This window comes from Oculina patagonica, chromosome 11, assembly GCF_052425735.1.
Source record: "Oculina patagonica isolate OP01 chromosome 11, crgOcupat, whole genome shotgun sequence".
Classification (NCBI taxonomy): domain Eukaryota; kingdom Metazoa; phylum Cnidaria; class Anthozoa; order Scleractinia; family Oculinidae; genus Oculina; species Oculina patagonica.
Genome location: NC_135768.1, coordinates 2,242,444 through 2,258,913, shown reverse-complemented (window position 1 = coordinate 2,258,913; position 16,470 = coordinate 2,242,444). Strand labels below are relative to the sequence as shown.

Genomic DNA, 16,470 nt, shown 5'->3' with positions numbered 1-16,470 from the left:
TTGTAAGAAGCTGTTATTCGAAAATAATTCCGTTCTAGTGCAAAAATACGACAAATTGTGAATGAACACGATGTTTCTTGGTCACAATTCGCTGTTTTTGTCGGTATTTTAAAACATATTTAGCTTCTTGGAGCCAAAATAAAGCTGTCCCGGGTAGGCGAGTTATCCCTAGCAGAGCGTTTACAAGGCGCTAGGGTTACCCTGGCGCTAGGGTAACCCTAGCGCTCAGCTAGGGTTACCCTAGTGTTAGGGTAACCCTAGCTGAAAAAACAGCGAAAAACACGTCGATGAAAAAAAAAGGAGAAATGTGGGAGCGCTAGGGTAACCCTCCTGCTAGGGTAACCCTAGCACTAGGGTTACCCTACCTGCTTGGGTCTATCCTTAAGTCGAATAAGCAAACGTGTGAAATTTGATTCTGTTTTTACCGATTGTCACTATCATTCCGTAGGTACCTGGCCAAAATAAAACAACGCGAACAAGGTAAATTTTACAAGGGTTGTTTTCACATAATAATCTTGAATCCAAGTAAGAAGATTGACAATTAAAACAACAACTCTACAGTAGATTTCGGAGAATCGAAGAAAAGGCGTTCCCTTAGTTGAGCATTGGTCCGCCTAATTTAATATTACATTGTTTGCGACCTTCAATTCGAGCTAAACCACAGGTGTTACCGACGTACAGTTAGGCCTTTCTCGATTATGCTAGTAAAACTGGCATTTAATGCTACTAGGAATTCTCGCATAAAGCCAAAAAAATGCTAAAATAATGCCTGATTTCTTTAAAAAATGCCACTTGAATTCCAAAGAATGCTTTGTTTTATTTCAAACAAAACGTACAAACTCTTACATTATATGCCCATATCAACAACAGGTGATACTTAATAATTGTTTGTTTATAAAAAAAATAATAAAAATAAAAAAAATATATTTAAAAAAAAATTATTAAAAAAAAAATAAAAAAAATTAAAAAAACACACACAAGTAAACAAGTAACACAACGCACAAACAGTCGAAACAGACAGAAAAAAATCAAATTAAGTAATCAAAATTGTGAAACTTTAGGATTATTTATCGTTCTGAGCGCTGAAGTCTGGATCACAGTCATGAAAAATGACAGAAAATGCTAGCAATTCTTTTTCAAGAAAAAACGAAAAAAAATGCTCGTTTTCCCAAAAAATGCCGAAAAAAATGCTAGCATAATCGAGAAAGGCCTACGTACAGTTCCTGTATGTACAAACTGATTTCTAAAGAATACATTTCAAGTTTGCACCTCGTGTCATTTACTGGCGCGTACAACTCAAGATAAAAGAACAATAATTTTTAGTAAATGTTACTGCAATGCATACTCCTTTAAAATCGAACTAACTGGAAGGTTACGTAACTAAGCTCGTTATGGCTTCACTTCGGAAAAGGCATAGTTTGAAATAAGAATCAAAGATCTCTTCGAGATACCGACTATTTTGCATCAGGTATGAGTAGAAGGTTTATCCTGTGCATTGTTCTTCGAACGTATCATGGATGAATTGAATCGTCTTTTAAACTTACAGTTTCTTTTCGCCCCATTTAAGGTAATTGTAGGGATCTTTGAACCATAGTTAATAGAGGGAAATGGTTAGGAAACCCGGCAAAGTTCTTTGTTGTATGTTTTTGTTCGCTGTTTTGGGGGTTGACCCTGCACAAAACCTGAGAAAATACAATAGGTGGTTACGTGGGTTCATGCAACTAACCAATGGGAACACTGCGATTACGTAATTCATGCATAGTGTATGAGCGCAAAACAAAAGATGTGCAGGGTCGTGGACCTTCCAACATAAATCTTGGCCTCTTTGTTTGCTTCTTTGATGTTTGCCGGGTTTCCTAACCATTTCCCTCTATTAACTATGTTTGAACCAACTCAAAGTCACGTTTCACTATTCCTTTGTCACAGCTTTGATAAGCGTCAAAAGCGTAATACCTTTGATTAAAATCAAAGACGGCCTTTAGGTTGTTACAATCAAAGGTATCTTAAAGGTTTGGCAAAGACAGCCTTTACCATCTTTTCCCTTGGTCAAAGGTATGGGTTCAATCCTATTTTCCCTTTTTGTTTTGGAAGAAATGACCAACATTTTGAGATTTTGGTATTTTCTCCTACCAAAGGTTGAGAAATCGAGAGAAAGGCGTCTACCTCGGCTACCAAAGAATTTCCTTTACACAGTTTTCGGTCCTAATTCAGGTTAAAAAGCTCGCCGAGAAATCTGTATTGAATCGGCAGGAGAAGCGGGCAAACAAAGAATGCAACATAAATCACTTGGCCAGTCAATTTTATTCACATACCATTTCAATTTTTAGCTTTAAAACAACAAGCTGCTGCTTTGAACCCTCGTAACTCGAGACTTAGAGCAAGAGTCACGTAATTAGTTAATAATGATCGTGGCATTGCGCGCGCTGCCTGTACATGTGGTCTACTTTTACTGTAAAATATGCAAAGTATTGTTCCGATATTGTTGTGACATCCGATATGTAGAGACATTTCGGAGCTCATTGTCGCAGGGCTGGCGAGCGCAAAACTCGTTAAAGTCGCCTGCCGTATATGAGCGACTTCGGGGCGACTGGACAAGCCAATCAAACCGATTGTGGAGTGGATTTCAGCATCCTTGGATTCCGAATTACAATACTTAGAGGAATTCCAGATTCCTAGAGCTGGATTCTGGATTCCACAGCCCAGGATTCCGGATTCCACAAGCAAAAATTTCTTGGATTCCGGAATCCGGATAACCTTACATGGGGCGATTCTTTGCAGTTCAGTTCAAGCATTTTTAAGTGATGACGTGTAACTGATGACGTCATGTATTCTGTTTCGCACGATCGAACTTGCTCAGGCAAATTTGAATTGAATGTTGCAAGTTGCGACGAGCAAACTGTCAATCAATATTGGAACATTGCGCCGCAACATTGCAAAGTTCTCATCAAAAGAATCGAAAGAACATCCGGTTTGACTGTAAGCTAATCCAGGATTAGCGTGAAATTTGTTTTAATTTTTATCACATATCGTTGAGGTTTTCTGTTTATATTTTCTGTCCCCCAGTTTTGACGTGGACCAATCTCAAACTTCACAAAACATTAGCTATGGAAAACCCTTTAAAACAAGAGAAATTATAACCTCGATCATCTTTTAATCCTGGGTTAGCGTTAATCGCCTTTCGAACAACCCGGTCCTGGTGTTTTTTTTTTTTTTTTTTTTTTATCGTGGGCATCAATGCTTCCGGAATTTCAATTCCACTATCCCTGTTGATATGTATGAGAATGCTTCGAAAATTGCTCTAAATACTACATGTGGAAAAGAATTGAAATAAAAATTGCTTACTTTTGGCTGTTTTGCAATATTTCGACTTCTCTGTATTCCTAGAGTGGGTGTTTTAGCCATTTAGGCGAGTTACACTGGTTACACTTTCGAAGGTTTAGCTTCCCCTAAGGCCATCCCAATAAAATGTTTCGTTTCCCATCGCCCGACCGACCCATTTTTTCGAAAGTTAAAAAAAAATTCCAGATTCACTAGTCAAAGTAGCGAGTACTTCAATTTAAAAGCACACGATCTGGTTTTATTAACAACAATTGGTATGATGTGATGTCTTTGTCTGTAATAAACATCGATACCACGTCATTTAAAGACTGTTAAGGAATAACGAACGAAAAGACCACGTTTTCGAGTTGACTTTGTAATCTGGCTTTCTTACTTAGCAGCCCGGCCTTTTCTGGAACCCGGCCAGAACCCTTAAAGTGTTCATTCTTTTTTTTTTTTTTGCATGCCCGACCGACCGACCGACCCACCATCACAAGAGACGGGGCGATGGGAAACGAAACATTTTATTGGGATGGCCTAACGAAAACTGTAAAGGCAGGCGACCCAGTGGGCCAATGGTCCGCACTCGAAGCTCCAAAAATCCCACAATACTGGTCGAATCTCGCCAAAATCGCCTCACGGCAGCCGTCGATAATTCTTCTTTCCATTTGCTTCTAATGAGGTTCTAAGGTTCATCGCAGACGATCCAGAAACGCGTTTTCGAGCGCTGGATGTCCATTTCTACTTCGTCACGAAGCGTTACCGATTATCTTGGGTACGGGGTTTGATCATTTAAATTCAGCTTAGCGACCACGCCATCGTGACAAAGTAGTCCTCAACCGTAGAGAGGGTCATCCTGCAAAATTTAAACTTCGAGTGATCTAATCTCTTAAAATGCTTTCGAAATTAACTCCAATAGATCTTGAAAGAACTGTATTCTATCACGCTCTCGCTCAGCTCCGGTGAGTTTACCCGGTGTCTCAGACATTTCAAGCCGTTTCTGGTAAAATTTCCCCAGCGAGTGTCGGACGGTGCAATTCGAACCCCGTTGATAGAGTGGCGAAGCCACGATCGAACTCGCGGCTTCGCCGCTCACAAATACTGTCTTTCCTGCAAAAAAAAGAAAAAACCCTCTGGCACCCAGGGTATTCGGGATTGGATGTGTTGACGCATTACTATTGACCGACGTTTTCATCACCCACAGCGAAAAGAATTCCCTTGAGAAATTAAAATATTCCCTCGATAAATTAAAACAGTCCCTTGAGAGTTTACAAAAATGTGCGGAATTCGGTTAGAGAGAGTGCCATCCTACCCACATATCTTCTATTTGAATTGTTAACAAGCAAAATAGTCGAAAAAAGCACTGACAGTCGAAATATTTAAGAAAACCTTCAAATAAAATACTGAAAACTATTGTGTTGAATTAAAGGGACTATGTCACGAAGATTTCGCAGATTTTTAGTCTAAACTGTTCTGAAATTAGTGGAAGGCAACATAACCCATAAAAAAATATCTTTTAACATCTTAAGGAAGATATAACCTTAATTTGCGGATAGAAATCAAGCTACGGCTATAGACCCTATGCAAATATGGCGGCTGTTAATTTTTGGCTCCCAGAAGAATCATTTGTCAACAAAATTAAATTACTCTAACTTAAAGATGAAGTCAAAGTAAATCAGTCTATAAAGTTTCAAGGCTATACTTTCATCTAATGGGAAGTTACAGGGACATTTATATTACCAAAAACATGAAAACGAGCCTAGGCAGGCCAGGGTGACTTTTTCCATACAAATCTCTTAAATTTGAATGGGTCATAACTTTGCAGCCATTTAACCCAAAACACTGAAACTTCTCAGAATAATAGCATAATATTTCAGGCATATTTAAGTGCCACCACCAGCATTTTAAGAAACTTGACCAAACAACAGAAATGAAGGACAACCATTTTTGCATAGGGTCTACTTATCGATTTTTTGACGACTCACGGTAACAATTTGAAAACGTTTGCCTAACGTTTTCAGAATAATAGCATAATATTTCAGGCATATTTAAGGGCCACCACCAGCATTTTAAGAAACTTGACCAAACAACAGAAATGAAGGACAACCATTTTTGCATAGGGTCTATAAATATCGATTTTTTGACGACTCGCGGTAACAATTTGAAAACGTTTGCCTAACGTTTTCAAATTGCAAACCGTTTCAATCCGTTTCAATCCGAGGCATCCGCAGCCAAAGATGCTAGTTAACAGTTTCAGTGCTCTAAAATAGCAATTTTTAATAAAAATGGACCATTATTTTTAGGCTCTATGCGACACAAATATAAATTTTGGCGGTTCAAAAATCTGATAAAATCCGTGACATAGTCCCTTTAACAATCAGTACAAAGTAAACTAAAGTGTTATCGGTAACTTAAGGGAAAAAATATCATTGGCCAATTTTGTAGTACAAATAATTACTTTTCTCCGATGCGAAACCAAACGCTCTAATTACAGAAAAACTCTAAGGATACCGAAAATGTCGTAACACCATCTTTATCAACTACAGTCGAAGCTCTCTTAACGGACACTCTCGTAAGCGGACAGCTCTACTTACGGCCGCCCTGTTTGAAACCCCGTTTACGCTTCCATACAAACTCTGTATTTTTACATTCTCGTAAGCGGACATTCCCGTAAGCGACCGCGGACACTTTCAGAGATTACGACTTAGAATTTTTCTTCGTAAGCGGACATCCCAAAGAAAATCCTTTTAACAACCTTTGTATCTTGTTTTTATGGTCTTTTATCAATCAACTTCACACCGCTGTTCGTCACAATGAATTTACAGTAATTACAGTACCATATTACAGTCTTTGTTTTGTCGTTATCCACGTCCGTTCGGTAATTGTTAGCTGGGCAATCTCCCATAAGCGGCCATCTATCCCTACACCTCTAGTGGCCGCTTACGAGAACCATTCTCGCAAGCGGCCAGCTCCAGTTACGGACAGTTTTTTCGCGTCCCGAGGGTGACCGCTTACGAGAGCTTCGACTGTACATACAATATTCGGTGACTACGTTTTACTTTAATTTCGCGCGTTTTGTACTCAAAATTTTCGTGAAAGGTTTTTCTTTTCAAAATTCTAATTGCTATTGTTTAACAATATTAATGGTTGAGCCTATTCAGAGTGGGGTTATTAAAAAGAGAAAATGGTCATGGCTAACTGATCTTTTCCTTGAGTTAAATATTAGCCTTAAGTAGCTGAAGTGATATGACATTCAACACAAACCATTGAGATCTAGAGTCCTAAAATGAAAATTATTGGAATAAAAAAGAATTCACTCCTTCTTAGTTTTGTCGCTTTTGGAACGACAGCATATGCGGAGCAGGCATCTGCATGCCAGTCGTATCACCATGACAACCAAGGTAACTATAGCAACAAGGAAAGCCATGACGTCAAGTAAGTAGTACTGATACCAAGGGATGTTAAACACTTGAGCTCTGAGGTGCCGGGCTCCACCATGTCTGAGTACATACTCTATCCAATCACCAGTCTTCTCTAATGGGGTCCGTGGGCTGTCTTTCAACAACCGGGAAATGCGCATGGCCTCGGTTTTAAACCTAGAAATTCAGAACATTTCCCAAAAACAATGTAAAATCTTCCAACAAAATCAACTTCAATTAAAGTTTTGTACTAAAATACTTATTGACTGTAGAACGGCGTGTGACAAATTAAGAAAAAGACAAGGGTAATAATCTCCAAACCCCCTGATCGCCGTTCTTCGTGTTAATCCAACCTACGAACTCCTGGAACAAGCTACCTTATTACATGACATTTTCGCGACACGTTTTTTCGCGTATTTTGCGACTCCAAAAAAATCGAGAAATTAGAGTGACGCGAACAAAAAGTGTCGCGAACATAAAATGACGCGAAAATTAAGTGACTCACATTATCTGACACATTATGTCAATAATCAAGAAAGAATGAGTTTAGTACCACTGAAGGAAGGAATTTTCAATGTAAATGGATGTTGTGGTCAATTGACCCAAGAACAATAATTCACGTGCAAGCATAAACTAGACTGTTTGTAGTGGACATTGTGAGAACTGCTCTGTTGTTGAGATTTTGTCCAGCCCTTGCGTTTTTGTTAAAATTGACGTTATTGTTCCTTTCTTAGTTCGTTTAATTTAATTCAAGGACATGTGAAATATTATTGCCAAGAAAATTTAAATTGTGTCTTGCTCAAAAACGCGAAATTAAAGTGATTCAAAATACAAAACTTTCGCAAAATCGCGAAATTTCTGAAATTTAAGTGTCGCGAAATACCGTAAAATTCCGGTTATAAGCCCCCCCGCTTATAAGCCCCCCCCCCGGTTATAGGCCCATCAACCTGGAAACAAAAAAATACATCCGGTTTTAAGCCTTCCCGGATATAAGCCCCCCTCTACCGGATGACAGTACTGAACAGGGCTAAATGTTGCTTTTTTACAAGTGCGTTTTTGACTTAAAAACGTATTTCGATCAACACTCACGAGGCTCGTTTTGAAACGTTTTTTTCCTTCCGCTTATAAGCCCTCCCGAATATAAGCCCCTCCGCTTATAAGCCCACCCAAAAACCCTTACGAAGTTGTATAAGCCCAGGGCTTATAACCGGAATTCTACAGTATGTGCACCTCAAAATCGCGAAATAAACGTGTCGCGAAAATTTCATGTAATAAGGTAAAGTGATACCTGACGTATTGGGGAGTTTAAGCAATGACGAGGGCGAAGTTAAGCCGAGGACAACACCTGGCTGTTGAAAATTAATTAACGTTTACTCGGGAATCTGACGATTATCCAGATGTATTCAATGGAGCTATTGCTTTAGGAACTAGCTCCAGCTGAATATGTAAAGAGAGCGTCCAACTCCAAACAGAAAAACGAAAATTTTAGTCGTCGTCGTTCGCGTTCTCCAAAATACGCAAAATTTGGTCATTTCACGTTGTTGTTTTGCAGAGAACGGCCAAAACTGTACCAAGATTTAAAACACAAGTGCAGAGTTATTAGAGATGTTAAGCACGACGTTTACGGCAAACGGCAAAAAAGAAAGTAAGTAAGTAAGTAAGTAAGTAAGTAAGTAAGTAACGTCTTTATTTATAGAGGGTAGCACTTAATAGCTATAAAGCTAACAAACTCGTGGCCCTCCTATTTACAAGTATTAAAAAAATCTAAGATACGCAATAAAAAACCTACGATATACAATGATATATAAGAAACGAATTATCAATTTAAAAACTACTTATTAAAAACTAATTAAAAAAAATCTCTGAATCGTCTCTATTCAGTTGTGTATACAGTAGAGTGAAATTATTTCTATTTCCAATGAATAATAGGAGATATTATTCCATTTTTGTGTGCTTTATTTACGGATTAAAAGAAAATAACTCAAAATCAGAAGTTATCTTTGCCGTTTGCCGTCTGCCGTTAACGTCATGCTTAACCTCTCTATTATTCGGCTCATTAAACCTTTTGTTTGGTGACGTTCTCGTTCACGTCGTAGTAGCAGTTTGCTTTAATAAGCTCCCTATTATATGCAAACAAATGGAACAGAAGCCATCAATACCTTGGTTTATTCATAACATGTTCTATTGCTTCAAGCAATTGTTGGACATTCACGCTTCGGTGATCCACAACTATTCCCAGTCCACTATGCTCGGCTTTCTTAGCGTTAGAAATCTGGTCTCCAAATAAGGGAACAGCGACCACAGGGACACCATGATACGCCGACTCATAAAGACTGTGGTGTCCCACATGGGAGACAAAAGCTTTGATGTCCTTGTGAGCCAATAGATCATTCTGAGGTAGCCAGTTCACTACTTTTATGTTTGAACTGAGAGGGGAAGGAATGTAGCCTAAAATAAAGAGTAAAATGAGTTTTAACTATTGATGGTACTGTGGATGTGTACATGTCCCGGGGGGGGGGCACTCAAAAAAGTTTTATACGGGGAGGCTCCGCCCCAAACTCTTACCCCTTACCCTTTTATATACCATTTTCAAAGAAATTGTACCCCTTTCGTATACCTTTTACTGAAAAAAGGTACCCCTTTCATATACCTAAAAGACATGGCATAGACTTAGAACAGAACGTTTTCTTGTCATTTTCATGTTGCGCTTTATAAATTAAAATAATACAGCCATAAAGTACGTCTGTTCGAAATATTTTAATTCAAGGCCCTTTTAAAAACCTAAATGACGGATTTACATACCCTTTCATATACCTAAACTTCTGAAATCCCTACCCTTTTATATACCTGAAGCCTTAAAAAGGTACCCCTTTCGGGCGGAGCCTCCCCGTATAGGCCATTATATGGAGTACCCCCCCCCCCCCCCCCGGGGTACATGTACAGTCAACTCTCTCTAAGACGGACATCTTCGGGACCGGCACCAACTGTCCGCCTTATAGAGAGTCAAAGGGGTTACGTGACACCAGTCATTCTGAGATAATAAAGTTGGAACGGCCGCTATGCACAGTGAATACACGCCTGTTTTAAGTCTTTTCAAGTCGCTTACTTTAGCGAAAACTACAAACTGGGACAAAAATAAATTTAGAGAAACGACTCATTTGCTCATAACAATCGACAGAACAGTACTGCTTCTGAAATGTGAGCAGTACATGTATGTTGCAAACTGTAACATGTCTATGATTATATATTCGCTTGTTCAAGCAAAGTATTAACGTTCACGGTTTTTAGTCTAAAACGTACTGTACACTCTGCAAAGTGGAACAAGACTAAAACAATACAAAGACCGCGTTCGCTTGTTGAAGCAAAAGTCGAGAGCGTCTAGCTGTAATATTCGACTGTAAGTAGAAACGTCCTCTTTGGTGCCCGAGAAGTAGTTCGTTATAGCGGATTGTTTTTGGTCGATCTGTTTGGTACCCTTAAGGCGCTGACTAACTTCGTTCTATGTCAAACGAAGTTTTGAAGTATTATTCACTTTTTTAAAAAAAAACACATCTCAATTGTCCGTTGACGGTTTTCAAAGTGCCTTGTCCGTCTTGGAGAGGTGTCCGTTTTATAGGGAGTTTTGTTACAGTAAAATCACTGAAACACGGTAGGGACCATCACCAGGTGTCCGTCTTATGGAGATCTTCGTCTTATAGAGGTGTCCGTTAAGAGAGACTTGACTGTATAACTGAAAATAAGTAACGAACACTTTATATGCAAATTGACAAAAAAAGACTCACGTTTAGCTTCTACCTAAAGAAGGACGACCCCAAAAAATTCCCCAATCACCTTTTCCTTTGAGCTTCCATATAACTTTCTGCTTCAACTTTCCAAAAGCTGTAGCCAATACGTCAATCTTCTCCTTAGAAATAACTGTTTCCACATAAGAGCCAAACGAAGCAATAACGAATCCATTCCCTCCTGCACTGTTGATAAAATCTTCTAAATCAGGGGGGAGTGGGCTAGTTTCAGCTTGTGCAGAAATGGGACCCACCATAACTTGATCTGCAAATCAAATGCATCCATGTTAACATTTTTCTGTTTCGGAACAAAACTGTTCGTCAAGACAAACAGTGTAAGAACTCGGCAGATAGCGAAAATATTTGCAGTCAGGTTCAGTTTACATTCAAGTATCATTGGTTTGTAATGGGTGCAGAGAAGTAGATAATCTAGCTTCTTGTTTAGGTTTGCAATGCTTACAGTCAGAGCTGACGTACGAAATGAGCGGACTCGTAACGAGTGAGCGGTCAACGATCAGCGCTCGTTGACCGCTCGCTCGTTAAGCGTCTGCACTCAATTCGTACGTCAGCGGTTATCTCCCAGAGAGCCCCAGCAGAGGAGAGAGGTCAGAGCTAGCTTATATCATAGGCTTGCGGTTTGTGTAAAAATTGAGCTTGCATGATAGTCTAGTATCATATGTTTGCGATGCTTGCAGAGGGTTAGATAATCTAGAAAACATAGGCCTGCAATGCGTGTAGAAAGTATTTTTATTAATTGGCGGCAAACAGGAGAGTTGTTCCTAATGACTAAGTGCTTTTATATTAAGATTACTCCTAGTTTCCCTGGCTGAACTTCTGTATGTTTCAACGAAATTAGTCTTATCACACTGGCCCATGATGCAGCCATGCCCATATATAATAAAAAGCAGCAGATTTTGGAAAACCCATTATTTCAGTTTTAACTAAATTGGTCAACCATTTGGCAGGGGTTTAAAATTGAACATGCTAATTTTAAATATTATATACTGATTTAGGCAAACCTGGTAGAAGTGGCTGTGGGTACTCAAGTGAAAAATCTGCTTCAATAATCACCAGTTCATTATTGCCGAGGGCTTCAAGGTAGCTTATCCCGGGTGTAATGTTGTACTTGTTCTTCAGAGGGCTCATAGAACTACTCAACATGATATACGATGCCAAATGGGTAAAGACATACAGTCCGAGGTTCGTAAGACGCTGTATAAATGACATTTCACTGGTAAAGGTAGTCAACATTGATGGAATATATGCCACAGGACAAGGTATCTGGAAGAATGAGCACCGCGCTATGTTTGGAGAAACTGGAAGAATTACCACCCTGCGCACACCAAGAAGATCAGCGACCAACGGAGTGCATGAAGCAGTAGCTTCATATACTATCAAGTCAACATTCCTTAGATCTTGAATAAGTTCTGTGCTATTTAATAAACGTTCACATGAGACTCTTCGCAGTTCATTCAGGTTAACCAGCAGCCTCCACATTCCCCCTTCCATTCCTGTTTTTGTTACAAACTCTTCAGCAAAAGCAGCGTCAAATGGGACTTCGTATGTCTTGTGAGGAATCTTTTCATCTGTTCTTGATTCCTTCTGTTTAAAGGAGTGTGTAACAAGTACCACCTACATAATGCAAGAATTTGATTACACTCAGTTAGCACAACAACAACAACAACAACAACAACAACAACAACAACGACAAGGTTTATTTGAACTGTAAAATTACAAGTGACAACTAAAACAAACTGGGCAGGAGCGGCTAATGTAATGGTTAGCGTGCCCGACTCCGTATCGAACGGCCGGGTGTTGTGTTCTTGGGCAAGAGACTCTCATAGTGCCTCTATCCACGCAGATGTATAAGTGGGTACTGGCAAATAATGCTGGGGGATGTGGGGTTGCCCTGCGATGGACTCGCATCCCATCCAGGGGGAGTAGAAATATTCCTAGCCGCTTAATGCTGTCGAACCTGGTGCTAAGATCCGGCAGCATGGGCCACTGGGTCCAAAGCTTTCCTAATCAAAGCACAAACTGAAACCTGGGAGGGTAGAGAGAGTCACTGTGATAATGAAGAAGAGAGGGAATGACATGAGAAAAGGGAGCGGTGTGACAGCAGACCCACACAATTTTTTGGCAAAAGGAAATAAGGCTTTTTTTTGGGGGGGGGGGGGGGCAAGAGGGTAGGAACCAGGGATTGAAGGGGGTTGGAAGTAGAGAGGGTGAAAAGCGGGATTTCCAAGATGCAGGAATTTGGAGCATTTGGGGAAAAGTTTGCCACTTTGCACGTACGTGATTGGGGAGGAACTTCTTTTCCAAAGAAGCATTCAGCAAACTGAAATTGGAGCCAACACTCTACGAGTCACCCCTTGTTATAACGGTCACGAAGGAAACAAAAAACAATCCAAGCCAATTTTTAGTGTCACAATCGACTCTGTCGGCATACTAGTAGAATAGCGTTCTCAGCTGTGACTGTGTAATCAGTAAACATTCGACAGGTGCTGTAGAGGGACTACATACTAACATTTAAATCTAGGACCCAAAACATCGATGGCAAGGCTAGAATTAATTGGAGAGTGGCCACTGCTAGCAGATATGTACTTAATTAGTATGCTGTTGCGGTGGCCCATCACCTCCGTGAACAAAGAGGATGGACAGCATGGTCGCACTGTTCTGGATCTGCAATCCAGGAAAAGCAATGAAGGTGTTCGTGTCCAACAGAGTTAGAAAGATTGCTCTAATTACTCAAGACGCGTAGGTCAAAAAACGGATATAGTTATTAGCCAGTGGTGTAGTTTCGTTTCAAGGCTGGTGCGACGCTTGGGTTATTTGTGCGAAAAGACCAAGAAATGTGGCTAGAGAGATTGCAAGGCCCAAATTCAGGCTTGAACGGACCTAGTTCCGAGTGATCACATGGGCTGGCTATTCAATTACCAGTCAAGAAACGTACAACAGGAAGAGAACGGAGGAGACAAATGATGCAAGAGACCGTTGGGTTTCAGTTGGAAAGTACAAGCTGGGTTGGAACCAAATCTTATGACCACCGGCTGGAAGAATTGAGAAGATCGTACTGATGTCCAGTGATGACAGAGGCAAACGGAAGATAGGTCGTGTTTTGAGACAGGCCAGAATATCTTCAGTATCGTTTCTTGTTTTCATGTAGACAGCAGTTGCATACGTCAGATTACAATGAGGGCTATGTTATCTCTGGTTTTTAAAGAAATATCGGAACTCCATCTTCTTCTGACATCTTTCCTCTGAGTTTTAGGGATACTAAATTCTAACGCATGGTTTGGGACTGGCACTAGTTCCACACGCACAATGATATATTTTTCAAACAAGGTGGGCCCTCAAATAAAATTCACACCTTTGCGTTATAAATCGCTCCAAAATCGCTTGCCACAAGATACGGTCTTCAGCAATGCCTTAGCAACTGCTCTGGATCTAGGAGTTGACTTAATAAATGCGAGTATTTTGTGTCACGGCCTACAAATTCGGTAGACATGTAAGCTGAGTTCTTTGTACCACCAAATATTGATGTCAGTATCGCATTAAAATACGCTAGAATTGCTTGACCACTTGTTGAACGCCATGCAGCTTCCACGCGATCCACCAGTCCACGCTAATGTTTAACATCAATATTTGGTGGTGATTTGCAACACTGATATATTTTTGGCTGTCAAAAACATTTTGTGTGCAAAATAATCTCGTTCAATGTGAGACGGCTGTATGTTATTTTTCTGCTGTTTGAGAAACTTTGATAGCAATACAGAACGCTCTTGATCCCGATGCATGATTTAATGGTATTTTGCCGATTGGTAGCTGAAATATGTCACTTGTAAGAGGCTCTCAAGTAATAAAACTCGTTTCGGTTTTGTAGGAGGAAATGCGTTATTTCAATTTGTTATAAATAAATAACCACCCGTGAGAAGAGAATGTTGCAATTGGTTCGACGCTATAACTGGAATGTCGTTGATAACTGAGATGCATCATAAATTCTAGATATTTATTATATTTTTCTGTGGTCAGATGTAATGGCTCTTAAATTTGCGAGACCGTGCACTAAATGAGACTTCGATTGCTCTCCCAGAACGCACTTAGTTGAGATTCTATAACCACAGTTCTCTAGCTGCTCTAGCTGCAAGAATTTCGGTCAACAGAGAATTCTTTTTCAAAATTAAGATCTAGAATTCACATTTATTTCATTGGGTACTTTATTGTTATCAGTAACAGACTATGCAACATAATATTTCGGATTTAAAAAACTTGCTTTCTCCAGTCTTTCGATATTCCGATTTTGTTTTCCAGATTCCGTTTTCCGGATTCCGATTCCGGATTTCGGATTCCATGTTTTAGGGTTGCCCAATCAGGTTGCTTGTCCAAACTCCTTAGTCGCCATGATTTAGGGCCGCGTCGCTTGCAGCTTCTTCCTCTTGAAAGGCCTCCTTAGTGCCAAGCCGACCCGAGCAAGTTTCTCCAGCCCGGCGCCATGTAAAGAGCCCTTTTGATGGGAGAACTGAGCTGTGAAAATGCCCGCCTGCGACGTGTATCTCCCACCACTTTTCTCATTCCTCCAGCCTTCCACTGGTGTTATTATAGTTTTGTGTCAAATTATTCAAATATAACTTGAGTCTAATCTTCCGCCGTAAAATCGCGTTTCTTGGATTGTACTGTAAACCGTAATGTATAAGATCGGCCAGAAAAGAGCTTGATGTTATTAAGTTGAAGAACGACACAGTCATATTACATCTAAATAAACTTTGCATTTGTTATGCACCTCGCGTGATCGCAGCCCTGAAAGTAGTGAAGGGCCAAGATTCAAAATTCAATTTCAAATTGGAAATGTTTTTACTCACCTCATGGCCTCGTGACGACAATTCTTCCATTACTTTCTTAACCACGAAATAATGAGATCCCCTTGGTGTTCCACTGAAACCTGCAATTCTCGCCGACAAAGCAGAGTTCAACGTTATAAGCGTAACAACAATAGGTAATACAAATGCCACCATTTTGCTGATCATTTGCCCTGTCGTCTTGGGTCACGCAAATATGCGCAATTGTTGCGTGACCATTACAATTTCAAAAGTGGTCGGATCACGCGAGTTTATCATCATTCATGTTTAGGCGGAACTAGCCGTCACAGTGCCTCTCTGATTCGTTATGAGGGATAGATTGGGGCTTCGTGTTGTCTCGTGACATGTCCCTATTTCAGATAAGGACTGATCTTCGCCCGGCGTATCCAATCGAAGGCTCGGACCCAATCGAACACCAATCGTTCGATTGGGTTCGGTAATCGAACATAATCGAACTCGTAATAAAATTTGGTCAATCGAACAAAATCGAACGTTCGATAACCGAACTCCTGTTTGTTTATTTTCCGGACATTTGGACGGTGCACCGTCCCCCTCTGCGTGACTTACTTATCAAGAGACGGATTCCAAACAAAATAGAGTCGGATTGAATTCGATTCAGTTCAAAAATCGAACTCACAGCAAAAAAAGAGTTTTGATTTTGTTCGATTACCGAACCCAATCGAACGATTGGTGTTCGATTGGGTTTGAATGATTTTTTTGTTCTATTTTGTTTGATTCGATACGCCGGCCGGGGACCATATGGTTCGTGGTACTCCTATTTCATCTCATATGTTTGTCTCACGCTTTGGTTTAGGGAACTGTGCCAACTGAGAGATTTAGGCCCCGTCCACACTGACCCGGGTAAATTTGAAAACGCATCTTTTTTTCCCCGTTAATGGGGAAGGAAAAAATTAACGCGGCGTTTTGAAATTTCTCCGTTTTCAAATTTACCCGGGTCAGTGTGGACGGGGCCTTAAATGTGTTAGCACAGGTTACCCAGGGTCGATGAGCGTCCGCGTCGAGCTCCCGGTAAGTAAGCCTGTTCCATGCTTTTGGTTAGTTGGGAGAGCATCACAGAAAACGGCGAGCGAAAAG

At 40.3% G+C, this 16,470-nt stretch overlaps 1 protein-coding gene across 1 annotated transcript; it reads right to left on the bottom strand.

Moving 5' to 3' along the window:
• Window positions 1–6,167: 6,167 nt before the first annotated feature.
• On the bottom strand, window positions 6,168–15,536 carry LOC144629433 (UDP-glucuronosyltransferase 2C1-like). Its single transcript, XM_078487637.1, has 5 exons — window positions 15,379–15,536; window positions 11,539–12,151; window positions 10,569–10,784; window positions 8,897–9,185; window positions 6,168–6,914 (listed from the first exon to the last, which is right to left on the bottom strand). Exons 1-5 carry the CDS (start codon window positions 15,529–15,531, stop codon window positions 6,632–6,634), a joined length of 1,554 nt encoding a protein of 517 aa, XP_078343763.1. The 5' UTR covers window positions 15,532–15,536; the 3' UTR covers window positions 6,168–6,631.
• Window positions 15,537–16,470: the final 934 nt, after the last annotated feature.

What these genes read in the sequence shown, in the direction of transcription:
- LOC144629433 (XM_078487637.1), bottom strand. Translation starts at nt 15,531, where the DNA reads ATGGTGGCATTTGTATTACCTATTGTTGTTACGCTTATAACGTTGAAC. An exon ending in TGTCGTCACGAGGCCATGAG is followed by an intron (nt 12,152 to 15,378) that starts GTGAGTAAAAAC and finishes TGCATTATGTAG; the next exon opens with GTGGTACTTGTTACACACTC. An exon ending in CCCACAGCCACTTCTACCAG is followed by an intron (nt 10,785 to 11,538) that starts GTTTGCCTAAAT and finishes TTTGATTTGCAG; the next exon opens with ATCAAGTTATGGTGGGTCCC.